General features: G+C 35.5%; 2 protein-coding genes across 2 annotated transcripts; both read left to right on the top strand.

The window, feature by feature from the left end:
- Positions 1-1,617: 1,617 nt before the first annotated feature.
- Positions 1,618-6,449, top strand: LOC130438804 (legumain-like). Its single transcript, XM_056770995.1, has 14 exons — positions 1,618-1,658; positions 1,829-1,917; positions 2,084-2,181; positions 2,394-2,475; positions 2,551-2,624; positions 2,757-2,832; positions 4,291-4,353; positions 4,482-4,548; positions 4,678-4,796; positions 4,866-4,955; positions 5,091-5,294; positions 5,474-5,656; positions 5,749-5,816; positions 6,089-6,449. Exons 2-14 carry the CDS (start codon positions 1,843-1,845, stop codon positions 6,135-6,137), a joined length of 1,248 nt encoding a protein of 415 aa, XP_056626973.1. The 5' UTR covers positions 1,618-1,658; positions 1,829-1,842; the 3' UTR covers positions 6,138-6,449.
- A 2,606-nt stretch (positions 6,450-9,055) lies between these two features.
- LOC130438688 (uncharacterized) lies at positions 9,056-18,370 on the top strand. The gene is given in 12 exon segments (XM_056770769.1): positions 9,056-9,098; positions 10,403-10,810; positions 11,650-12,039; positions 12,123-12,194; positions 13,068-13,454; positions 14,363-14,770; positions 15,068-15,183; positions 15,185-15,457; positions 17,595-17,752; positions 17,872-18,117; positions 18,200-18,288; positions 18,291-18,370. Coding segments are annotated over 12 exon segments (2,670 nt in total).
- Positions 18,371-27,736: the final 9,366 nt, after the last annotated feature.

Here is a 27,736-nt window from a genome sequence, read left to right as displayed (position 1 = left end):
ATGGCAGACGGCCTTGGTTTCCTTTTTCAATAAACTGTTGCATAAACCTGCTGTCGCTTTTGGGTCTTTCCTTATCACCGTGACAGATTTTCTGTTCATACAATGAAAGTCAATGGGGTTCAGTGTTGTTTGGTTATCCGCATTCTTTAAAAAATCTTCTTTTGTGTTCTACAGTTGACATGACACGAGGATGAAGAAATGAACGAGTTTTTATGTTTGTGTGAACTAAAGAATGAGGAAATCCTCCTTATTTAACTGTTTCAACACGTTACCCCTTTCATTCACATTTCCTTGGAACCGGCCTAAATAGAAAATCAAAGTGCCTTAACTTCAGCATTTCAAGTAATTGGCGAATATAAGTTACATTTTTATTCTGGTTGTTTTGATAGAAGAAAAGAAGTTAAATGTTGCTTAATAAATCAAATGTTGTCAGCATTGTTTGTTCTTCAGGCTTCCCTCTTCAAATAAAGTAGTTATGCAAAGTGACCCACATTTGGTTTTTGAACAATGATAAAAGGTACTATATAAAGAACAATTTGAACATAGGGCTTGTGAATAGTTCCAAAAAGTTTTTTTAAGAACCTGAATCTAAAATGATATTTGGAAGGAATGTCTGAAATGCTTTTTGAGTTACAGGCATGCAAACATGGGACAATAATAATCAACAAAGTAAAGCAATGATTTAAATAACCTACAATCACTGTGATAAAATATAACAATGATTCTGCTTCTTTTTAAAGTCATTTTCCCCTCTGTAATGAGGCTCTAAAGCTTTGGTGAACATTTATCTTAGAATATATTGGATATTATTGTTTTCACGTGAAGACACCCCACTGTGCTAAGTGCTGATGGAGGGCAGGAAAACCAAATGGCCACAGAAAACCAACTGTCTATGGTGCAGCTGTTCTGATAAAACCACTGTAAAGTTCTCAGTTCTTGACTCTCTCTCCTTTGCAATATAATCATTAAGGCACATGGGTTCTCATCCCATTTTCATAGGGATTCTAATACTCTCATTTCACCCCAATTACCCCACCATCCCTGCTAGTGTCTCTGCTCGCCTTCTGAACATCTCTGCCTGGATGAAGGAGTGTTCTATGACAGAACCTGGCCGACCCATATAAAAAAACTCCACCTCATCATTCAGCTTGAACTGTAGCTCAGTGGTTACAGCATGGTGCTGGCAACTCCTTGGTCATGGGTTCGATCCCAGGGATTGCACATGCTCAGAAACAAATTTACAGATTAATCCAATTTAAGTCACTTTGGATAAAAGCATCTGCCAAATGCATACATGTAAATGTAGTCCTTCATGGAACATGGGGTTGGTGTTTGATGACCAACTGACATCTCTGCCCAGATAACATCACCTTAGTTTCAGGTAAAATTCATAAGCAGCAGCCTCAACTATAACAGGCCAAACCTGTCTAGTCTGCTTAAAGTGCATTTTCATCTGTATTTCATCAAAACATTTTCCTGGTTATATTTCTTTCTCTTAGAACAACCTATGAACTTACTTTAAGGTTGGGTAGGGTTGGTGTAAGAGCTCTGATTGGTTGATATAAGTCATCTCGTGTGTAGTCTTCAGCATATAAACAACGATGTGGGAAATGAAAAGTTCATCTGGCAGCGAAAGGATCATCCGACAGTCCATACAGGTATGCAATGAAATCTTGTGAACAAAAACACTGTTCACATTATAGATTGTATACCTTCTTCTTCACACTTCATGCACTGTTCATACATTCGCGTTACTATATTATTAAATGTTATGACGAGTATTACAATTGATGCATTACAGTAACGCACTGTTTTCTAACTGAATTAGACTTTGCTCTTACGATGGCGGCAGCAAAAGGAAAACAGTGGGTGATGCTTGTAGCTGGTTCAAACACATGGGGCAATTACCGGCATCAGGTTTGCGGCATATGTTTATAGTTGGACTTGCAGTGGATTCATTTATTTTGCATGTGCTTTCTCTGGGCTGTTCCCGTTGCTTGCGCATCGCCCTTACAGTTGAACTAGACATCGCAACAAGGGAAGTTTCAATGCAGTTTGCAAACAAATTATACTTCCATTTTAGGCTGATGTCTGTCACGCCTATCAGATAGTACATCAGAATGGGATTCCTGATGATCAGATCGTGGTGATGATGTATGATGACATCGCTAATAATGATCAGTAAGAGATTTCCTGCAAGTTTTAAAAGTCACGTTAAAGTAATTTATAGCTAATTAGCAGTTTTATCACGGCGTTGACATGGATCTTTACCGTCACGCTATACCATTTAAATCACCTGTGTAAAATATTGTATCCAGTGTATTAGGATGAATATGATGAGGGCATAACATAAGTGTTTACTGACACTTTGTGTGTACTTTCTGCTTTCACAGCAACCCTCGTCCTGGAGAAATTATCAACAAACCAAATGGGCAGAATGTGTATCCAGGGGTTCCAAAAGATTACACTGGAACGGTAGTGTTCTTTTTGTCAAATACATAAAACAATATTTTCATCCTGCGTCTGAGCAGAATACTGACTGTCTTACAGGATGTGACACCTGAAAACTTCTTGGCCGCACTCAAGGGAGACAGGAAAAATCAACAGAAAAAAGTCATTACAAGGTTTGTTCATGAGAAAATCTCACTCAAACATGATCACAGAATTCTTCAGTTCAGATACCAGTTAAGGTATAAATAAGAAATGAAAGGAGTAAATGTTTGTATGTCAATCATTTGTTTTTGTCACACACACAGTGGAAGTAATGACACAATATTCATCTACATGGCAGATCATGGAGCTCCAGGCCTATTTTGCTTTCCTAAAAGCAGCGTAAGTCTTGTTGAAAATATATCAGAGTAATCATTTCGGAATCGTAAACACCAATATAGTCTATACATCTGTAGTCATGAAACAATGTGTGCACCACAGTTCTTTATGAGAATTTCGGACCAAGAATTGGCATTTCTTCAAATACTGTAAATACCAAAAACTTTGTACATGTTTTTATGATCGACTTGCATATGAAGTATACTGTAAACATATACATACTGTGCTCCAAAAAAGGCTTTTAAGTCAGTTATTTATATCATTTGCAGCAATTTGTCAGAATAGGATAAATCAGTTACTTTGCATTTTTAAGCATGCACTCTGTCATTATTTGTGATAATTCCTCTCCACCATCACCATCATCGAGTCGTTTCTATTGTTACACGATGTAGGAGAAAAAACGAGACCAACTTAATGTAGACGAACTGTGACACTGTCTGCAAGACAGCACTACAAACTTACCTGCAAACACTGGTGCCATAAAGAACTCTCATGAGTTTGCCTCGCAGATAATAAGTATGGAAGATAAGGGATAGATAGAATGTGTACTCGGAGTGCCGCCCCTTGTCCAGGAAGAGGGCATGGGCCCGGTATGTGCCCAGACTGGGGTCGTTCAAAAAACAGGCCGATGGTGAGGAGTTTGGGTGGAGGAGGGATGCTGTGAAAATGTAGATAGAACGAGGGTAAGGCATCTTGTCTATTCATAGGTTTTTTTTCCCCAGAGCTAAAAAGATTATTGGTGAGATTGGTTATAGGAAAGCAGCCGGGTTAGTTATCTGATTGGTGAGATTGATCATAGCAAGCCATGCACCTGGGTTAGTTTTCACATGCTCCTCCCGAACTTTGTTAACAAAACTTCATTGTTTAACATCTCAAGAACCCTTTTTTTCCACAAAAGTTTCTTTGTGGTGAAAAAAGATTATTCAGATTATAAAAACGTCTATGTGAACAACCTTTTAAGCACCTTTGTTTTTAAGAGTGTAGGAACCAGGCATGTTATAAATATGTGTTTAAAGCAGCTTTTGTTCTAGATGCACAAAGAGAGGTCGCACCAAATATTGATTTGATTTAATCAATAAAGGCTAACTGATAAATAAAATAAATGTATGACATTATTTTTGAAAGCATCCCCACTTCAGCGAATCCTTAAAACTTTTCATCGTACTGTAACTTTACAGGTAGAGGTGTCTTGAAGCGTCTTGGAGAGTGTTGTCACACTTTTTGTGCAAATCTCACTGGATTATCACAAATAATGACAAAATGAATGCTTGGAAATATATGTTTTTATTTCCTACTGACATATTACTGCAAGTGATGTAAATAACTGACTTAAAAACATTATTTGGGATGAAAATACTTGTGTGCCAAAGACATCGGCACACTATTGTAGATTACTGAATGTATCATTGTACAGTATTTATCAGCCAAGTTTGGAATGATCTAATTCAGCATTTCCTGCAGCTTTATGCCCATGATCTCATTGCAACCATCAAGGAAATGAGGAGAGATAACAAGTTCTCAAAGGTACATACAAACTTTTATATACACCGGTTAAAAGAAGTCCAGATATGGTTATTTTTATTAAGTTTAAAGTAAAAGATGATTTTCTCTTAGATTAGATTTCATGTTACACCTCTGTTATACCTCTCCAGATGGTGATATATATGGAATCCTGTTATTCTGGATCAATGTTCAAGCAACTGCCAGATGACATTCATTGTAAGAAAGGCGAATTATTGATATGTAATGAATTTATTGCTGAACCATAGTCAAGTATTGTGTGATTTACAGTCATAATTATATAAGGTTCTGTGCACAAATAGTGAAGCATGTAACTTGTATTTCTAGTGTACGCCGTGTCTGCAGCGAGAGCAGATGAGAGCAGTTATGCCTGTTATATGGATAATTATAGAAATGCCTATCTCGCTGATGAATTCTCAGCTCTTTGGATGAACTACACTGAAGCGGTTTGTCTTTGATTTGAGTCAATATAATTATGCTTACAAATAAGACCGTAAATACATGTTTTTTTTCAGAATGACCTTAAAAAGAAAACATTCCGGGATCAATTTAGTTATATTCAGGAAATGATGAAGTCGTCTCACTCCTGCTGTTTTGGGGACATGGTAAAAAGACTAATAAAATAAATGTTAAATTCACTGTCTCATAATTGTCACAAATACAGGGTATAACAAGAAGACATTGAGGTTTGCATTTCATCAGTATCTATTTCTAATGTTTTTCATCTGCCTTTTCATTAGACAACTGTTGAAGATCCAATCAGTGTGTTTTTGAGAAACACCCCTGGAGCCGTTCAGACGTCGACTAAAGCTCAGAAGCTTGAGTTGACTGATTTGATCCATAGCCATGAAGTTCAGTTCAAAATCTTGGAGAACATGATTAGCAAAGAAAATGATCAAGTCAAGAAACAAGATCTGATCAGAAAACATAAAGCTCTTCATCAGGTTTGATGTCTATTGATTCATATACAGTACATCATATATGTAATTAATATCTATCAAGGTAAGGTAGAGTATTGTACAATAACTGTGTGCTACTAGATGACGAAAAGCGTTAAGATCTTGGAAAACAATCTTCTGATTGATTAGATATCTGTGTTAATGCACAAATCATTATGTTCCAGACTAAAGCTAAAATTGAAAGACAAGTTAAGTCTGTCAGGGATCGCTTCTTTCCTGGCGGTGTTGCGGATTTGTCTGGCGGACATTTCACTGGCGGAGGTTCTAGATCTGCAATGGATTTACTTGCACTGAAAACTGTAGCTGAACATTTCAGGACAACCTGTTTTGACTGGCATGAGGAAGAGGTGAATAACACTTAAATATTTCAATTGTTATGTTAACATTGATTCTCTGTGCCTCTCCTTTATATATATGTTTGTGTTTCTCTCTCACTCAGTTTCATATCGCCTTGTCCCACATGCATGACATTGCTCATCTCTTAGAACATGGAGTTAAAGCTGAGAGGTATGGTCATCACAACACTATTCAACATCATTCACTAATGTTTTTGATTTATTGTTTGATTGATTGGCCAATACCAGCCTATTCAGATGCCTTCAGTATCCAGTCGGTCAAAAACCATATCACTGGATATATACTGAGTTTGCATTTACAGTACTTGTGAATTATGACTAAAACTCTGAAAAAATATTTTACATTTGGAAAAGTTGGTAATCTCAAATGTGGTCTTTTTATGTCTTTATAAACTTCTTATGCTAAACTGCTCTCTGTTACAGCATTATGAAGGCCATAACAGAAGTCTCCAGTGAAGGCACCAGTGTGTAATCCCTCTAATATAATCCTTATGAGAAAATTATAAAAGTTGCTCATCAAAAAAACATATGGTTAAAATTAAAGTATGAGTGTGACAGACGTATTTAGTTTGATGTACGGATTTCTTTTTATTAAACGTTAAATTTAATAAATTTTTAAATATGAGATCTTTTACATTTTTTGTGTAACAATTTGCCTAATGTGTCCAATGAGTAATCCTCATCAACATATTTCTAGGACACGGTATGTTTAATTCAATTATGTTTGTATGTTTACAATAAACAATGTTCTGATGTTGTTTACAGAATAAAATTATATAAATTACTTTTCCTACTTTTCAATGATTACAGTAGAAAGAAAATTCTGGCACATATTTAAATGGTCATAAGTAATAAAGAATACCTCAAAGTAATCAATCAATCAGTTCAATTCAAAATAAAATAACAAAATTAAATAAACATATTTTTAAAGACAGCCATTGAATAATGAATAGAATTATATGATTCACTGTAAAGTAATAAACAATGCTGTAAAAATGATGGTCCACCCACAAGTTTACATTTACCATTATGCATTTGGCAGATGCTTTTACCCATAGCGACTTGCATTGCTTTGTATTATACATTTGTTTCTGACTTTATACAATCCCCTGGGATCGAACCCATGACCTTGGCATTGCTAGTGTCATTCTCTTACCACTGAGCTAATAAACAAGGAATCAGTCTGAATATTATGACGTTACGTTTTATAAAGTTCATGAATTGACCGTCACTGTTCACCAATAAATAATCTTGAGTTAGTAGCAGTATTTCGGCTGTGATCATTATTTCTCTAATTTTATCTTCTAGTATTCAGATAAAATTAGCCTGAATTTGGTTGTTCTTTGATCTAATCATGTTTTCTGTATTTAGTTGTTTGTTCAATGGACTCTGGATTAAATACAATCAAGCGGTTTGTTTTAGCCTGATTTGAGTCAATTTAAGAAATATGCTAACAAATAAGACTAATTAAACACTATTTTTTATTTGTAATATATTTATTTCTCGCTTATTTTCCACTTTCATTTTCATCAAATTTTTTAAACCATGAAAAATATTCATAATACAATACTGAATGCATTTAAAGATAAACATTCTTGCTTTGATTTCATTTATGTGCAGTTCTATGTTTTTTCTTAGTGGGTGAATAAGCCTGCATACGGACATACAGTTGTGTGAAAAAGTGTTTGCCTCCTTCCTGATTTCGTATTTTTTTGTTCTCCACTGTTCCATGTTTTCGCCATTTGTGGATAATGGCTCTCACTGTTGTTCGCTGGAGTCCCAAAGCTTTAGAAATGGCTTATAACCGTTTCCAGACTGATAGATATCAATCACTTTCTTACTCATTTGTATCTGAATTCCTTTGGATCTCAGCATGATGTCTAGCTTTTGAGGATCTTTTGGTATACTTCACTTTGTCAGGTAGGTCCTATTTAAGGGATTTCTTGAGTTCGAAATGGTGTGGCAGTAATCAGGCCCGGGTGTGGCTAGAGAAATTGAACTCGGGGTGTGATAAACCACAGTTTAGTTATGTTAACATGGGGGGCAAACACTTTTTCACACATGTAGTTTTGGATTTTTTCCCATAATAATAAAAATCTTCTTTAAAAAACTGCATGTTGTGTTATCTTTGACTAATCTTTAAAATTGTTTGATGACCTGAAACATTAGAGTGTGACAAACATGCAAAAAAATACGAAATCAGAGAGGGGGCCAACACTCTTTCACACCACTGTACAGTATGCATCATTTAACGTTGGATGGTATTTATGTGCCACGTAAAAATATTGATAAATTAATTTGCAATATTTTGAGAGGCCAACATTTCAAGAAATTTTAATTTTGTTATTTTGAGAATAATGTTGTATTTTTGGGGGAATGTGTTTCAATGTAAAAGAAAATCATTACAAAGATATATATAATTTTAAATATAGTGTAAAATATAGTTTTTCCCTATTAATAATTATAAAAGGATACAAGGACATATATTAAATAGTTTATCCCATTTTTCTTTGAAAATTGTAAAACTGAAAAAAAAAAATGATATTTTCTGGCATGGGGTGCCATAAAATAAACTGTAAAATAAAGTTTTTTCCCTGTAAAAGTAAAATGCCTATACGATCAAAGCTGTGATTTGAACATTTGTTGCTGTGTGTCCTGCTAAATCTGATGAGCAAAAAACAGGATCTCCTTTATTTACTGTTGTTGTCATTGTAATATCAGAACACACATTGACCGGCAACCAGTTCACAACAGATATCAACAATAAAGTCAAGTGATTAAAACCATAGGTACACTCTTAAACAACATGAAAAGAGAAACTGGTATTGTTAAGAGATTAGTCTGTTCCAGTAATGGTCCACCCTCAAATCGTGCAAATATAATACATATCCATTAAAACCCATAACAGAGAAGCATTTGTGTCGTGTAGATGTTACACGTGAATAGAATTGACAATCACAGCACATCACAAAACTCTGACTTAACTCTGCAGCAGTTCTTCAGCTGAGGTAACAGTTCTTCTCTTTATTTGATCATATTCACAGCTTCAATATTCACACGATGTCACTTGAATTTGATCTATGATGTATTCAGTCTATAATGTCCATTCTATATTTTAATCATTTGAATCAATGAGTTAATGTTTTTTCCTTTTTGCAAAACAATCAGATGAATAGAGAATTAGTTAATATAATTATAGCATACTTTTATTATTATACATCAATCACATTGTATGTGCATCACAATTATGCCAATAATTATGCCCGGTTAATTTAACTGAAGCTTGTCTTTACTGAAGTAAAACACCTGACACATCTTTTATGTGTATAATCATGATGTGAATGTTGATTTGACACATGAGTTAAAGGTGTACGCCAGCTGTTTGTCACAATGAGCTTTATGATCTCTATGTCACTCCTGCTGCTGATCAACGGTGAGTAAATGTAATCACATTAAAATCTCTCACGAATTGGAATGACATGTATGACCATGTATTAAATGATAATATGTTATGCAAAAAATTTGTATTTTGCAGGTAAAATAATCAATGGACAAACCACTTTCGGTAAAACAGTTGTTCATATTGTTGTCTCTTGTAGGAAATTAATTTATTTTTATGAATTTGTTCCTCCTGATTTTATTAATTTTAGTGTGTTGTCACAATGTTTATATTAAACCCACATTTTTTATTTTTATTTTATTTACTTGGCAAATTTTGTTTAGTGAAACTTAAACATAGGGAAATCTTTTTTTTCACAATCATGATTACAGACCATATGCAGTTTGTTTTGAATTATTTTGTTAAATTTTAAAGTTAATCTTGGCCCATATTCTTTCTGTATATTTCTGGAAAATTATATTCAGTTATTCTCGATGGAGATACAACTACAGGTATAACAATCATTCTTATTGTTGTCTTTTATAAAAAATAAATATATTTTATTCACTTATGTTTTTAGCCACTCTTTTAATCATCTTTCAGAGTGTTGCCAGATGTTGTCATTTAAGAACAATAATATTAAAAGCCCCTCATCATTTATATTAATTAACATATTCAGCTGAACATTTTGTCCAGTGCAACTTATAATATTAATGTTATTTTTTTGTGTTAATTGTATGGTAACAAGCCATCTGCATTTTCATTAGCGCTATGTCAATTAAACAACATTATTTTAAAAAGGATTTAAATTCCTTCAATTGTATGTTCTTTCAGATTAAGATATGCAGTAAACTGATATTCAAATTAATGTGCTTGAATTTTGTATTTAGCAGATGAAATGGTCAATGGACAAATAACAACAGGTATGAACAACGTTCTCCACATATTCACTTGAGAAAATAAATGAATATCATTTGCTGTTCCTTTTTTGCTCTCTTGATTTCTATTACCCGTGTACATACTATAAATGCCTTTTATGATTAAATGAATAGATTTTACTCCATTTTCAAACATGAATGTCAGATGTAGGCACCTAAAAATGTCAATATAAATCAACCACAATTATTTGGCAGATACTTTTTTCTAAAGCAAAAATAACAGTAAATACTCTTTGAATATATTCTGTCATGGTTCTCGAGTTTTTCGTCAATAGGCCCATCATTTTCATGTGCATTTAAACAAAACATTTGTTATTATAGAAAAGGGTTCTTATATACGTTTACTTCACAGGCGTAATATAAAAAAATTATGACAATTTTAACTGACTGTTATTTTAATCTTTTAACATGTTTTTTTAGTATCTACAGCTTTCAGCTCTGACCCGTGCTCTGAATATAACACTATTGATGACTACTGGAGAGACATACGACAGAACCAATACTGGGACAGCGGCCATGATGACAGTCTTGTTGAGTGGAACGGCTGGTATCGGCTGTATCTGAATGGAGAAAGTGCTCAGATGTCTGAGTGGTGTGTGAGTTATATGGGATGTGGAGGTTATACTGGACTGTTACTCAACGGTTCTCATCCACGACTGGAGGATGGAGTGGTGACCCGTGAGGTCATGGGAGGTCACTTATGGTACTCCAACCAGTGTGACAGCTACAGATCAAACCCCATCCAGGTCAAAGCTTGTCCAGGACATTATTATGTCTATGAACTCATCACACCAGATGTGTCACTGCAAACACCTTCATATTGTGCAGGTGAAGTTGAACATTTTAGATTATGTGCCTACAGTATAGGGTTGCATCATTAAAGCTTCAAAATACTTCCAATGACCCTGTAATTTTTATACAGTAGTATACCATAAGTAATGCTGCATATACTCATTAGAGTTCATTTGAAAGTATTACAATAGCCACTTTGTTTCTAGAAGTTTCATTTGTCTACGTTACTCCAATTACTATACTTAATACTAAAAATACAGTAGTGTACATGAAATGAGTGTAGTAACACTTTAATATATCAAACATTTACTATATGAAATACAAAAGTATACTGCAGCTTTTTTCGTGTAATTATTCATTCTCATTAATAAAGTATAAAAGATCTGAACTGTTTCCATCTAGATCTGTATATTTAGAAAGTTTTCTTTTTTTAGATTTGAATCTTGAATTACCACAACGTTGCACAGTACTGTAACTCTGGTATCGTTATACTTCAGCTGGTATATAATATACGATATGTTTATGGTAGCATGACATCAACCTCTAGCATAAAGTGACTTTAAATCTGCGTACAGATTGCATTTATTTTTAATTTAATGTGATCAAAAACACTCCTGCTGGCTCATATGCAGTTTAAACAGACTAGTCAAGTCCTTCTAAAAACACTTGTGTGACACCACAAAATACCATATATTAGGATAAGATCATCCTGGAGTCCTGAAGTTACATAAGGGCACATTCTCGAAGCAGGAATGACCAGCCTTAATTATGGTTGTTAACCCCACTAGTGCCACTCATTATTTCATTTCATTATATTTTTAGCCTCACACTAAAATATTTTTAAACATAAACTACAACCCTTTTCTCCATACCAGTTTCTTTCAGCAGCATCAGTGATGATCCCTGTTACAACTATGAGTCTCTGGATCGTCCCTGGAGAGCAACAAATGAAACTGGATTGTGGATTTGTGATGAATACTTCTCCTGGAGTGGCTGGTACAGACTTTATCATTATGGGATGAACATCCAGATGCCAGAGACCTGTGTTCATCCATACAGCTGTAACACAGTACTTGGTCTGTCGCTCAATGGTCCTCATCCTCAGATAGAAGAAGGGATGGTGACCCGGGAGGTCTGTGGGGGGAATTACTGGACTGATAACTGCTGTACTTACAAGTCAAAACCCATCAGAGTAAAGGCCTGTCCAGGAAATTATTATGTCTATGAACTCGTGAAACCACAATGGTGTTCAGGATACTGCACAGGTACAGCTTTTCCAACGTTCTAACTTTCCCTCTTTGCAAGACTTTCAAATTTTATTCTAGTCATGATGAATTCTGTGTTTCAGATGTCAGCACTATAGTACAGACTGATTCTACAACAACTCCGGCTGTGATAAGTGTAACCAGCTTCACCATGGGTAGGTTTCAATAGCTGTGGTTATCAATATTCAATATTTTGGTTTAGAAATGTAACAATATCAAAATCTCACTGGACGATAATACCTTGATATATACTTCACATTCCATTGTTTATTGCAATATTTTAAATGACAAATGATGACTTGGACATCCGATTTGCTATATCGTCTAATTCTAACTGTTACTTAGTGGTACGAGTTATAGTATGAGATGGGTCAAATGATTTAAAAATCCCTTTTACAAAATAAAATAATTGCACCAGATGGACCTTGAAAAAATTAGTTTTTTCTAACATTCTCCATCGTTTCATATGGTCATCTTAACACGGTTATATTGAGACAATTTTGCAATTGCGATAACACGATATCGATAATATTGTCACATCCCTCTTGTGGTTAAATGTGCAGTTTAAGGATGCTGTCTTCAGCAGGGAAGTGTAGCTCTATTAAGTAAAACAAACCTGTTTACACTTACAAGTAAGGGATAATCCACCACGGTTGACATGGAGGCCGAGAACCACCTGACTGGAAGCGGAGTGCGTTCACATTCTTTAATGCATAGCCGTGGATTATCACGCTTATACCATGGTTAATTGTCACGTTAAAGCAGTTATTGATGTTTACAGTGCTATCTTTGATCAGACAGGTCTTTCGTCACTTTATTTAAAATGGTGATCAAACTGACTTTAAATTAAATGGTTAATGTAAACCTTCCCGCCAATCAGAAATGAGTATTCAAACAGACCATGATAGTGCATGACATTGCTTTCTACAGTATGCATAGATGGTTTTATTTACTAGACAGTAATGGAAGCTGATCATGTTTCCCAACTTGCTTGAGAAAGATGAATTATAAATCTGTTTTTATCTCAGGTGACCCATGCTCAAACTACAACACACAGGACGACTACTGGAGGAGCACCAATTACTGGTACTGGTATGGATATATAAACGGTCATGATGACACACGTGTGAAATGGGACGGCTGGTATCGACTCTTTATCAATGGATCCAGAGCTCAGATGCCCGAGTGGTGTGTTTATTACATGTCATGTGGAGGTGTCAGTTCTCTGTATCTCGGTGGATCTCATCCTCGAGTAGAAGATGGAGTTGTTACTCGTGAAGTCTACGGCTCTTATTATGACCAGTGCAGTCGTTTCACATCCAACCCAATCCAAGTCAAAGCTTGTCCTGGAGATTATTATGTCTACAAACTGACCAGACCAAATGTAGCCATCCCAGCTCCTTCATATTGTGCAGGTACATTCATTCTGCTCAAAAACTTTACATGTTCATGATGAAATATGTCATAAACATAATCTACTGTAAAAACTGCAAGCAGTATTTCAATTACATATTTTTAAAACATGTATTTAATTGCTTTTGAGTATGTTATTTGTATTTTGCAGGGCAACAAATTTAGATGTCAGCTGTTATTAAATACTTTGAAAGAGTGTCTAAAACACTAAATCAAGTCTATATTTTTACCCTTAATAAAACAAGAACTTTTTCACCTGCGGCTAAATAGGGCTACCATATATATTATAGTTTAGGGCCAGATGCCCGTAGATCAAGTAGTGCATATAGTTGAATCCAGTGTACTCGTTGAACTTGAAAAACATGGATCTACGTATGATCCAGTGTGATGCTGTTTGTGTCTGCATCTAATTCTCTGCATCTATTTCCTTTTTGTTTCGTGTCATTTATCATTAGATGGTATATGTGTACAAGCACTGCAACACTGATTTTATTAGCTTGCAATTTGCAATAGTCATTTGTGATATTGTCTTTGAAAACTCAGCTATAAAGTCATTTATTTGTGATATACTATTTCTACATAAACTCACCCTGCTAAAATATAGAGACCATATGAAAAATTCTAGTGGTTTCTCATTGTGAATATTTGGTGAGGCCTTGTTTATGAAAAGTCTATACCATATAAGTATTTTCTAATTTACAAATTCCTTTGTTTTTTTTATTATATATTCTCACATAATTTAAGTATATTGTTTTATTAAAATATATTTCACCAAATATTTGGAATTTGTTACAAAATTATTTTTGATATATATGTGCTCATGTCTGACTGTACATTTAACATGATACTGAATGCATTTGATCTGATCTAAGGTAATAAAAGTTATTAAATCACTCTTTTTTCATAATAGTTCCTTTCAACACACCAAGTGTGGACCCCTGTGGCAACTACACCAGTCTGGATGAACCCTGGAGATCCACTGATAATTCTTTCTATAACTCTAACTACAACAGCTACCATGTCATGTGTGATTATAATGTTGAGTGGAATGGCTGGTACAGACTCTTCATCAGTGGTCACAGCTCCCAGATGCCAGAATCATGTTTTAGTGAAGGGATGTGTGGCACTTATAACCCACTGTATCTCAGAGACCCTCATCCACAGCTGGAAGATGGAGTGGTCACACGACACGTCTGTATGTCCTCATGGAATGGATGCTGTGGTTATGAATCTCATCCCATACAAGTCAAAGCCTGTCCAGGAGATTATTATGTTTATCAGTTTGTCAAACCGCTGCACTGTGCTGCTTACTGTGCAGGTAGAGAATTTATCCATAAGTACTCATATGTTGTTTTATTTAAAAATGAGTATGGGCTCATTTACTTTGGTAAATATTTGTGAGAGCCACCAAGTAACATCTAGCAACTTTCTAGCATATCATGAAAAAGAATAGATATCTCTAGATCACACATTTTTTTAGAGTTTACATATAAATAGAATTTAACATCCATTCTATTTCCTCCGTCCGTTAAGTTTTATGAAGGTGTGGAGTCCTATTATTCAGTGGACTCTATGTATTATGAATGCGCTTCATCTCTCTCTGTTCTTCTCTTAGCTGTGACTGATCCATGCCTTTCACTCAACTGTACTGAAGATGAACGGTGTGGAGAGAGAAATGGTGTTCACGGCTGTTTCTGCAAAGACAACCAGACCATATCTGAACCTCACTCCTTTGGTTAGAATCACTTCACAACAAAATCACAAATGTGAACCTTTCTCTCTCTCTCTTTTTTTTAATGCTGACAATGTTTTTTCCTCAGATTACTCTGAAAGCTGTGAGAGCAGTTCAGGATCTATATCTCTGTCTCGCTGTCAGCTGTTTGAAGCTGGTTTTTCAGCTCATCTTCTACATCTCAATGAGCCCAGCTGTAGAGGAACCATCCAGAATGGAAGAGTGCAGTTTCACTTTGATAACAATGATCACATCTGTGGCACCAGACTTGTGGTAAGACTCAATATTGTAGAGAAGAGCTGGGCAATTTTACAAATTAATAATGCAATATCGCTTGAGTAGAAGTGTGATAGTGCTCTATATCATCATGGCTGTGATCCATGCAGGAGTCATGAGTCAAGTGACAGATAATCCAGAAACACTATCAGTGTTAAGGAAATGGAGAACTACTTTATTCCGCCACAAATTCCAGCCCAGTTAACCGACCTCCATTACAAATTCTAAGCCAATTTGCACAAGTTATTAGTTATTTCCATTGCACCGTTGCAACTGCCATTGTTTTTAATTTAAATATTGCACGTCCCCGCTTTCAGAGACCCAGCAGACAGATTACTGTAACCTGTAAAACAGGAATAATATCAGAAGAACGGGAGAGTCGCATCTGCTCTTTCACAGCTCCTCTGCTATTCTGAGGACGCATGCGCAGTTCGTCGTTCTGTCCGCGCCTCTCCAATCAGAATGTCAAAATAAGAGTTCCTTATTTTCTCTCCATGTCGCTCAATATACAAGAGTTAATTTGTAGATAAACAGTGCATTAGGAAATAAGGTGGTGAATGAACTTAACACAATGCAAATACGCAGATATAAGTAAAACCAAACATTATACAATTTTTAACATAATTTGTGTGCATCACATACATGTGAACTCCTTTACAGTAGCACGTAAGCTCTCTGTTTATATGGCAGGTTGCAAGCAGCTTGTTCAGGTGCATAACGCCACCTACAGAGAACAGATGTGAATTGCTCTAATAGACAAATGTGTGTGTTATAATTTAAAAGAACGTTCCAATTGATTTGTTAAAAAAATCGAGGTATCATTGTTTTAAATTTAACCCAGTTAGACATGTCAAAGTGAAACATTGCAGACAAAAAGATCTGATTTGAACTATTAAACACACTTATTGAAATGATTTAAATGAAAATCGTATTAGTTACTCCCTGATAGCCCTTATTCTTAAAGCTTCTAAGATTCCTCTAAGAAAGCTCTTAATTGAGCTTAAAAACTTCTACATAGGTGTTTTAGCTTAAAAGTGATTCAGGACCAATCTAATTGCAAGATTGAGTTAAGTAAAGAGAAAAACTTTTATCTTAGTGAGGAGGCGGGGCGGACCCCTTTGCTATGTATGGCACAGTCTTTCAAAGACTCAATACAATTCAAGTTTATTTATATAGCGCTTTTCACAATGTGTATTGTTTCAAAGCAGCTTTACTGGGGCAAACAGGAAAAACACAGCACAAGACTGTGATTGGTTGGTTGGCCAAGAATGAAGAGTGCACTGAAAAAATTTGTTATGCCATTTCAAACTATCAACCCCATACTTTACAGTTTTACCATACTCACACGCACACATGCACTATATATATGTGTGTCTATGTACAAATATTTTCCATGCTGTTTATATCAACGTATTTGATGAACAGTGACTGTAAGTTTCTGTAAGGGCTGTAATTTTTGTGTGATCAAATGGAGACCGTTGTGACAGAACCAGATCATCTCTGCTGCATAGTTGCATTTCTCCAGTTGCCGAATATGTTAATATGATTTCTTCTATGATTTCTTCTATTCTGGCGCTATGGCATTTCAGCACTGTCTTGGAGAAGTTAGCGTGTCTCTAGGATTGGTCAGAAACATGAAAACTGCACGATCTTATGTGTTGTGTCTTATTAACGCACTGTCATTCAATTAAATTGATCGTAGCGTTTTAACATTTTGCATTGCATCAAAGCAGTTGTACAAGAAAATCAAAACCAAGAAGCACACACAAAAAAAACAATACAAATAAAAAATTCTCAATTTTCGTGTTCGTTCGTTTTCTCTGCTGCTAAAGAAACACTTAAGTCTCTTAAAGTCCTCCTCGCAACTCCTAAACCTTTTGACCTTTAGAGCTCTTTAAGTGTTAAGATGTTTTATGAATTACTTTTTTCTTTACTAGGATCTTCTATGTAATTTTAATGGGAAAGTGCCACATTCTATGAATTTTCTTGGAAATGTGACACTAGGAGCAACTCTTTACGTTAATATTTGTCATGAATACTGGCCCAGATCATTAGCAAACATCACACAGACGTACATGTGCTGTCTAGGATTGATGCATACTAATATCTGAGTTCAAACTTTTTTTTTCAACAGGCCAACGGCACTCATATCATCTATGAGAACTTTATTTTGGGGACACCAGAGTCAGCCGCAGGTCTCATCAGCAGAGAGAAAATACTGAAGCTAAATTTCAGCTGTATTTACCCACAAACACAAACACTTTCTATGATAGACATCAACCCACTGGAGACGTGAGACTCAGTTTCTACTTTGCTACACTTTAATTGCTAAAAACTATCTATATGCAACATTTTTAATTTTACATGTGTGTATACTGTGTTTTAACTCTCAATATTGTTTATCTTAACAGCATTGCACACAGGATTCTTCCCGCTGGTGAAGGGAGGTATCAGGTGAGAATGGTTCCATATCAGGATTCTGAGTTCTCTCAGCCCTTCACTGGTCGTGTGGATGCAGAACTCAACCAGCAGATGTTTGTTGAGGTTGGTGTTGACGGGGTTGACAGCAGTCAGTTTGCTACGGTGATTGACACATGTTGGGCTACACCTGTGAATGATCCAGATTACAGTCTGCGCTGGGATCTCATCACTGGAGAGTAAGATACAAACATCACTTTGAGCTTCTTAACATGTTTAAAGACGTGTTTGAGTTCAATAAATCATCATCTTTATCTTCAGGTGTCCAAATCCACAAGACAACACAGTGGAGCTTCTTCAGAATGGTGTCTCAACATCCAGCCGTTTCTCCTTCAGGATGTTTATCTTCACGCAAACGCAACTAAAGTTTACCTGCACTGTTCTGTTCATCTGTGTCTTCTGTCCAACAATTACTGTTCAACTGTGAGTTAAAGAACACATTTGAGTTTTTTCTGTGAAATTAATTTTCATTTTTTTTATAGTATTTGTACATATTTCCACAACTTTTATATTCATCACAACGTACCCCTTACTATAATATATATAGAATATACTGTACAGTATATAATTGTATAGCATATACTGTATATATGATTATAATAAGTTTCTCCATATCTCTCTCTCTCAGCACTGTTACTCTGGATATCAGCGAGAGAACGGCAGATCTCTGGACTTCCACGACAGCTCCTCCATCTCCATGGGTCCTCTGGTTGTGTCTGATAGAGACGCAGGTGAATATTTAAATAGATTTTCTGATTTATTTTGACTGTGGATCAATTTTATTTCACTGTGTTGTGTTGTATTTTCTCTTCACAGATCTGTGGCTCTCAGAGCGAGTGAAGGCGTCTGTGGCTTCATCTATGTGTAGTTCTCTGATGGTTTTGTTTGTTTCTCTGATGGGTGTTCTGACCTTCCTTCAGTAGATTTACATTAAAAAACCTCAACACTTTACATGCATATCATTTAAACTCATTTAATGGAATGTAACACAGATTATAGCTTTCTAATTGTTTCTTTATATCACAACTTGTTTGTTTTCCAATAGGAATCATTAATAATAACACTAGTAATGATTAAATTTTTATATAATAAATAAACATGTAGTGGGTTTAAGTGCTTCAGTTTCTGTATTAATCTATGAGTCTTTATATCTGCACCCCCCTTCAGAGATGAATATCTGAGCTTTGTGTTTAATATAATATCATATTCAGTAATTTTGTCAAACAGTGAAATGTAATGATATATCAAGGAATAAAAAATAAAATGAGTCTGTGTTTTTAACTTTACTTACAAATATTCTTGCCCAGTCATATAACTTCTAGAGAAATGCAGAATAACCAGTTAAACCTAATTTTCTGTCACATATTTTTTGTGGTTTCTCGAAATACAGTAGCTACATATTTGTTCCTTATTGAAATACTTTTCACATTAACACTAAACACATTTTCAAGTTCAATCTATTCAGTAGGACAATAAAAATGCTTCGATAGACAGTCAATGTATATACTGTATATATGTGAATATTTCTTTTCCTATTAAGTGAATACATGGTCAATACAATCAGTTTTACAGAACAATGTGTGAATCAATACCCATTAACACTGACTCAAGACACTGACACTGATCTGTGAGCAAATCATTCATAAAGATGCAAACAGGTTTAAATAATCAAAAGAATGTACAAAAAGTTATTCTCGTTGAACTCATGATCTAGATTGCCTTTTAATATACCATTCAGTATAAACAAAAGAAGAAAGACAACCCATGAATGTAGGAGCGTTTTGGACTTTCAAAAAATTTGGCGTCTCGGGACATGCGTTCTTCAAGCACATGTTAAGGTGGGACAGGTAAAGATGATTGGCGGGCTGCCAGTTGACAAAACCTGATGAGGAATCTCGATCAACATGTACAGATTACTGACAGCACATTTTGAGTTTGGAGATTTTTTTTAAAGCTGCTTTGCAGCATTTTATCTCACTTTGTTTCCATTGTACATGTTCTGTTGCTATAGCTTCTAATGTACAGCACAACAAAACGGAGCATTATATATGGAGCTTTCATTTTCGCCAACCTGTTCTTAAAGCTTGTCAGATTTAACAAAAAAAGTAGCCTCATGTAAATGGGATAACATACACGTAACATATAGCATATGTATAAAGTGCTTTTTGTAAATAATATTACAACGCTAATTAATGCTTTTGCAACGCAACAAGTAACACATATAACAATTCAATTCTGTCTACTAACACTTTTCTTACTGTTTATTATTACTGTTCTACATTTAGTGTTAGTCTGTACATTTAGGAGGTACATGTATTTTGACCCTATGTATGTCACATTATTACACAAAAGGGCGTTCATTAGAATTTTACACAGAAAAACTAAGAAAATAAAGTGTTTCTCTCTCTGTGAGAAAAAAGAAATTGCATTAAGAACATATTTGCTGTTTATCACGTAAAAAGATAAATATGCATTTTAAAATTATTAAAGAGGCAAATGTTAGCCTTATGGTTTATTACAAAACCTTTCTGTTGACAAATCTGTCTTTAGTCTGATCTATTGTCAAAGAAAGAGAAAAAGATTAGACCAAAAACAGATTTGTTGACAGAACGGTATTTAAGTAATTTGTGCTCAAAGAGTTTACCGTATGGGGTGAATACTGTAGGTGAAACATTCCTGTCAGGGATTAAATGCATTGTTTCCCCCCCAAACCACTTTAGCACAAACCACACTCCTTAAGTGATAGTTCACCCAAAAATGAAAATTCTGTCATCATTTCCTCACCCTCATATTTTATGACTGATTATATTACTTTGTTCTGATGAACACAGAGAAAGATATTTGGAAGAATGTTAACATTTTTTAATTCTGTGACATCATTGACTGTCACAAGGGCCTCACAGCCTGAGGGTGAGTAAATGATGACAGAATTTGTATTTTTGGGTGAACCCTCCCTTTACATTTACATTTATGCATTAGGCAGATGCTTTTATCCAAAGTGACTTACATTGCTTTATCCTAAACATGTGTTTCTAAGTATGTGCAATACCCTGGGATCATCCCATACCTTGCGTTTTTAACGCAATGCTCTTTCCACTGAGATACAGGAAAGCAATAATCCCGAGAACCCCTTTACCTGCTGACATGACACACGTCTTTGCCTCGATTTCATTGGTCAACTTTATCACTGGGTTCTTGAACTGACTGGCCACACCGCGTTACAAAGTTGTTTCAGTGCAACACTGAGCAGTGTGATTTGCATTATTTAGTGCGTAAACCATATGTGCAGAAATGATAATAATAATACCTGGGAGGTAACCAGTCACCCTGCTACTTAACACTGACAGAGTTTGGCCGTTTTAACTGAGATGGCACACAAAACAGCAAACCCAGTTTATTAACAGAAATCATTATCATAGGGGTGTTTCATCTCAGGATGGGTACAATGACCCTCGATTAAAAAGAGCCACGGACAAAATTATGAAAGACTGGGGAAAGGCTTTTTAGACTTCAATACTATATGAGCTGATATTTTGATGCCTAAATTTACAAATATAATACAAATGGTTAAACTCAATAAAATACTGACGTCTGTCAGGTAGAAAGATATAGATATTTAGGTGTAACAATAGATAACATGGTATTGTGGAAAGATCAAATACAGTTAGTGAAACAAGACTAAGCAAAGAATTTATTTCCTCATTCGCCTCGATTCATTTGGAGCAGGAAATAGATTCTTGTGTTATTCTTTATGTCAGTATTTATGAGTGTCCTGCAGCAGTATTGTTTCGTACATGAGTCTGTAAGTTGGTAACGCTTTCGATTACAGCCCGCAATATACCAGATAATTAAACAGAATTTACAGCTTTCTTCAATTAATTGTAACAATAATATATATCTGTAGATAAAGGGGAACAATATGCAAAGTTTGGGGAATAAAGGGGTATATGAACATCCTAATCAAACAGAAAACTTGATTATAGTCTTATACGTTCAACATTGATTTTGTACATTAATTGTTCATAACTAAAGAACTCACAACTAAAACAAATTATTTATGACCATCAATCCTGAAATCAGGGGCACGGTGGCTTAGTGGTTAGCACGTTCGCCTCACACCTCCAAGGTTGGGGGATCGATTCCCGCTTCCGACTTGTGTGTGTGGAGTTTGCATGTTCTCCCCGTGCCTCGGGGGTTTCCTCCGGGTACTCCGGTTTCCTCCCCTGGTCCAAAGACATGCATGGTAGGTTGATTGGCATCTCTGGAAAAATTGTCTGTAGGGTGTGAGTGACTGAGTGAATGAGTGAGTGTATGTGCCCTGCGATGGGTTGGCACTCCATCTAGGGTGTATCCTGCCTTGATGCCTGATGACTCCTGAGATAGGCACAGGCTCCCTGTGACCCGAGGTAGTTCGGATAAGCGGTAGAAAATCCTAAAATCAATCAAAAAATAATAATCCTAAAGTCAAAACTGCCAAATGTACAGTTGACAGACAGTCTGCATGCGCTGTTGCAGAAACTGAAGACATAATTTCCACTTATTTCATGTTTGCGTTAATAAAATAAGAACCTCGAATTTGATTAATATCCACATTAGCTTATTTATGGGTACATTGTGGTTACAAACATGCAGTATATGTTCACGCTCAGATTGTTTTTTGGCATACTGCAGGTCTGGCATACAAGCAGGTTTGCCGGTAATTTCCTGTAGATTTAATGTAAAATTTTGTTTTAAGCATGAACTTTCCTAGTTAGTATATTCTTCTTACATGAGACAAGCCTAAATATCTTGGGACACTTTTCTTGCTCTGTAAATGTATCGCTTTTGAAGAAGTTTCAAATATTTGTACATTTTCACACACATTGGGTTCCCATGTTTTATTTGAACTTCATGACACGCTGATTTTACACTGTAGAAACTCATTTGTATCATGTAGTCTTTCTGGATTCTTACATTTTCAAAGAAACATATTTCAACATCAAAATTTGAAATTTGTACAACTTTTAAGAATAAATAATCAAAATCATGTTATAATTTTCATTAAACAGGGCTGTATACGACTGTTGTCAAACCTTTCATTCAATGAGTCTTAAGAAGCTTGATTTCTCATTAAAATCGTACTTTATTTCAAACCTCAGGTGATCCATGCATTAACTACAACATACTGGACGACTCCGGAGGGAGCACACACAAATACTTTACTATTACGGCTGCACCTATGGATTATAACATTGTCAACACAAGATGGTCTCTTTTAGCTAGTGCTAACAAACAGTCTTTTGGCATAGCGCACTTTAAAATAAAGGTGCTTCTTCAGAGCGATGCCATAGAAGAAACGTTTTAGTTTCACAACGAACCATTCAGTTTCCATCTCACCTTTTGATAATTTGAAGAACCTGTTTTGGGAAAAAGAAAGGTTCTTAAAAAACTGGTTATTAAAAGGCATCGTGAAGGAACTTGTTTTTAAGAGTTCACCATGGCAACCGCCTATACTTCCCATTTTGCTGAGCCTAATAACTGAATGACCACATATCTCAGCCATGTCTCAAAATTAAAAATCAATACACCATCCCTGCGTCCTAATATGCATAATCTGTTCTAAATTCAAAATTATAATTAGTATGTCCAAATCATAGTGTGCTGAAATGAGTATTTGCAAAATATATGGAGGTCTACTGTTTCGGGGAAAATTCGAAGTGTAGTTTCATGGAAACTCAAACGGCGGATATGACCCACATTGCAATACAGGGAGTCAGTGACGATACACTTGGTGCATTTTGTTTTACTGTGGAGTAAAGTTTTTACTTTCCATACAAAAAGAGTACAAATGTATTTCATCTCTATGTGTTCTTCTCTTAGCTGTGACAGATCAGTGCCCTTCACTCAACCTTACTGAAGATGAATGGTGTGTTCATGGCTGTTTCTGCAAAGACAAACAGACCAGACCTGAACCTCACTCCTTTGGTTAGAATCACTTCACAACAAAATCACAAATATAAACTTTTCTCTTTTTTTTCTAATGCTGACGTTTTTTCTTCTTTCAGATCTCTCTTAAATGTTTACCTGCACTGTTCTGTTCATCTGTGTCTTCTGACCAATAATCACTGTGAGTTTACAAACTCTCTTAATCATAATTATAAATTTGAAATGTATTTGTTTTTTTTGAAAATACAACCGTCTCATATTTTCACTTCACAGATCTGTGGCTCTATGTCTTCGTCTATGTTTAGTTCTCTGATGGTTTTTATTGTTTCTGTGATGGGTGTTCTGACATTCCTTCAGTAGATTTGCACACAAAAAAGTACAACATTATACATGCAAATCATCTATACTCATTTTAATGTTACACAGATTGCAGCTCTCTAAATGTATTTCATAAAAGTTGTACTGTTTGCCAATAATAATCAATAAAGATATTTAATAATTACATTGATTAAATAAAAAAAAATGTATTAACTTGACTCAGGAAAAGGTGTAGAAATAGAGAGCAAATCTAACAGAAGTTTTTTAAGTGGTTTTATGCTGGAGATGGAAATCTGAAGTTAGCTGTAATTCTGGATTGAGTTATTCTGTTTCTTCTGCTTATAGTAGTTCTATAATTTTATAATTGTGTAATTATTTTCTGTGGGATAAAATAAAGAATTTCTGTGCAATTGTTATTTCTCAAGGTAATGATACTGACACTCATTTGCTTGAGAACTGTTCTTTCACTTCTGGGATGAATGTTGCTGCACTGGTTAAAATGCTTTTGTCTGGTGAGAAAATAATGTTATTGAGCACTCAGTCTGAATAAGAAGAATGAAACGAGTTCAGTGTCACAGTAAAATAAAAACTAAATTCGATTAAAATAAATATCATCACTTATTTTTTTAGAACATCGGATGGTTAATGACATGGAGGATATTTTTCTTTCACTTATTCCCAAAGATGCAAGTATTTAAACTTAATGTTTCACCCCAAATTGTCTTGGTTATTGACATATTGTTTTTTAATATTTTGTTAAATCCAGTGAAATCCCGTTGGATGTGTTGGATTCAGTCACTAGAATGATTTTAAAAATAATTTGTCATCACACTTAAATGGAACCACTTGGCAGAAAACTCTTACATGGAACTGGTCTGGGCGTGTATTGCCAATAACTAGCCTCGGGTACAGAGTCTACTCCGAATTCACCACTCCTTAAATATGTATGTGCCTCTGTGCACGCTGTTTAAATGTGGTGTAGGCTATAAGTTACAAATGATCTGCTTTTAGCGTCTGACCGTGGCTGTATTTCGTTATTGGTGCTGCTAGACCTCAGTGCTGCATTTGACACCATTGACCACAGCATACTTCTACATAGACTCGAAAATTACGTCGGCATTAACGGAATAGCATTGAAATGGTTTAAGTCTTATTTATCCGACCGTTTTCAATTTGTAGCAATAAACAATGAGGTGTCCCGCAAATCACAAGTCCAGTACGGTGTACCACAGGGCTCAGTCTTGGGACCCCTGCTCTTCGCATTATACATGCTACCTCTAGGAGATATAATAAAGCGACACGGAATTAGCTTTCACTGTTATGCTGATGATACTCAACTTTATATTTCCTCGATGCCTCATGAAACCCAGCAGTTTCATCGAATAAAGGATTGCATAGTTGACTTAAAAATGTGGATGAGTAACAATTTTTTACTACTAAACTCGGACAAAACAGAAGTGTTACTTACTGGACCGAAAACTGCTATGCGTAACAACCAAGAATACTGCTTAACGATTGACGGATGCTCCATAAAATCCTCGTCATCAGCTAAGAATCTTGGCGTTGTATTTGACAGTACTCTCTCATTTGAAAGCCATGTCGCAAACACCTGTAAAATTGCATTTTTCCATCTTAAGAATATATCTAAATTACGTCATATGCTGTCACTGTCAGATGCAGAGAAATTAATTCATGCATTCATGACATCAAGACTAGATTACTGTAATGCACTTCTAGGTGGTTGCCCTGCGGGCCTATTACAAAAACTGCAACTGGTTCAAAACGCGGCAGCTCGAGTTCTTACACGTACAAAAAAGTATGAGCATATAACCCCGGTTCTGTCAACCTTGCACTGGTTACCTATAAAGCATCGCATTAACTTTAAGATCTTGCTTATTACCTATAAAGCCCTACATGGTCTAGCGCCGCAGTATTTGAATGAACTTCTATTGTATTACAGACCACCACGTACATTACGTTCTAAGGGGTCCTGTCAGTTGGTAATACCTAGAATTTCAAAATCAAGTGCAGGTGGTAGATCCTTTTCTTATCTAGCGCCTAAACTTTGGAATATTCTTCCCTGCACGGTCCGGGAGGCAGACACACTCTGTCAGTTTAAATCTAGACTAAAGACTCATCTTTTTAATCTTGCATACACTACACCTCCATAATATTAATCCTCAGAGGATTTAGGCTGCATTATTTAGATCAACCGGAACCAGGAACACATCCAACAACAAATGATGTACTTGTTGCATCAAAGAGTGCAGAACAGTACTCTACTCTCAGCCAGTCTTGTCTCTTTGTTCCAAGGTTACCGCAGGATGCAGTTCATGCCCAGACCTGATGGCAGAGCTGAGAATGGGAAGCGGTGACCTGACAAGTGCTAAGAGGATAGAGCTGGATAAAGGACGCGACAACTTTGTTTTTTTCTACAACATTTCAAATGCTATTAGATTGTTAATGATAATCTTTAATTTTTATATTTTTATTAAGCCTTGTTGTGCAAGCACTGATGAGCTTGTGCAGAGGCAGCAGCTTTTGCCAGAGGGGAACTGGAATCCCCTGGTTGGGCCTGGGTTCCCCTGAGGTTTTTTTTCTCGATGGGAGTTTTGGGTTCCTCACCACCGTTTGCATATTGTTTTGCTCTATCTGCCTGGCCGGGGGGGCTGCTTTAGAATTCATACTTGTATTAAATGTGTCTCATGTACAGCTGCTTTGTAACAATGAAAATTGTAAAAAGCGCTATATAAATAAAGTTGAGTTGAGTTGAGTTGAGTATAAAATTAATGGTTAATTAATTTGCGCAATTTATAGCGAATGATACACTTTGATCTTATACACGAATTCAATTTATATTTGAACTCCATAACACAATATTCATATCTGGCGGCCCTACACTAAAGCCTATTTTTGCATTAATTTAACATTTAAAAAATTGCTAATATTGTCACAATTGAATTCAAAATATTGAAGCAAATTATCAACAGGATGATTGAAAAATTATTTCTATATTACATTTGATTAAACAGTAGCTTATTATAAAATCTAAATGAATTTGTCGATGCAAACCTAGATGAAAATATTGTGGTGCAGAGAAGTACAGTCATGTAATTCTAGTGGAATCTTGATCAACCAGCTTCATGAGTTTCCAGGAAAAATCCATTTATGAAATACTGGCAGTTCATTTGAGCATGGGAAAGCTGCTTTGCAGCATTTTTATCTATTTTTGTTTCACGACACATAGTCGAGACAGCCCTGCTATTTTAAAGTGATAATGCACCAGCTTTCAACACAAACAAAGGTGTGTGTATAGAACAAAAACATTTTTGTTTGTCTTTCTATTGCAAAATAAGGTAGCAGGTCAGCAGATTCAATCATCAACTGAATATCATAAAAAAAATGAAATGCAGCAGTATGATTCCAGTAGGCCATTATAGATAATGTATTATGTATGTCAAAGATTTGTGAACAGCAAATATATTTTTTATTTAAAAAAAATGTGCATTGCAAACAGCTTAACTTAAAAAGCAAACGCATTTCATAATGGAGACG

The sequence above is a fragment of the Triplophysa dalaica genome, chromosome 17 (genome assembly GCF_015846415.1).
Source record: "Triplophysa dalaica isolate WHDGS20190420 chromosome 17, ASM1584641v1, whole genome shotgun sequence".
Taxonomy (NCBI): domain Eukaryota; kingdom Metazoa; phylum Chordata; class Actinopteri; order Cypriniformes; family Nemacheilidae; genus Triplophysa; species Triplophysa dalaica.
This window is presented reverse-complemented; position numbering and strand designations above follow the sequence as displayed.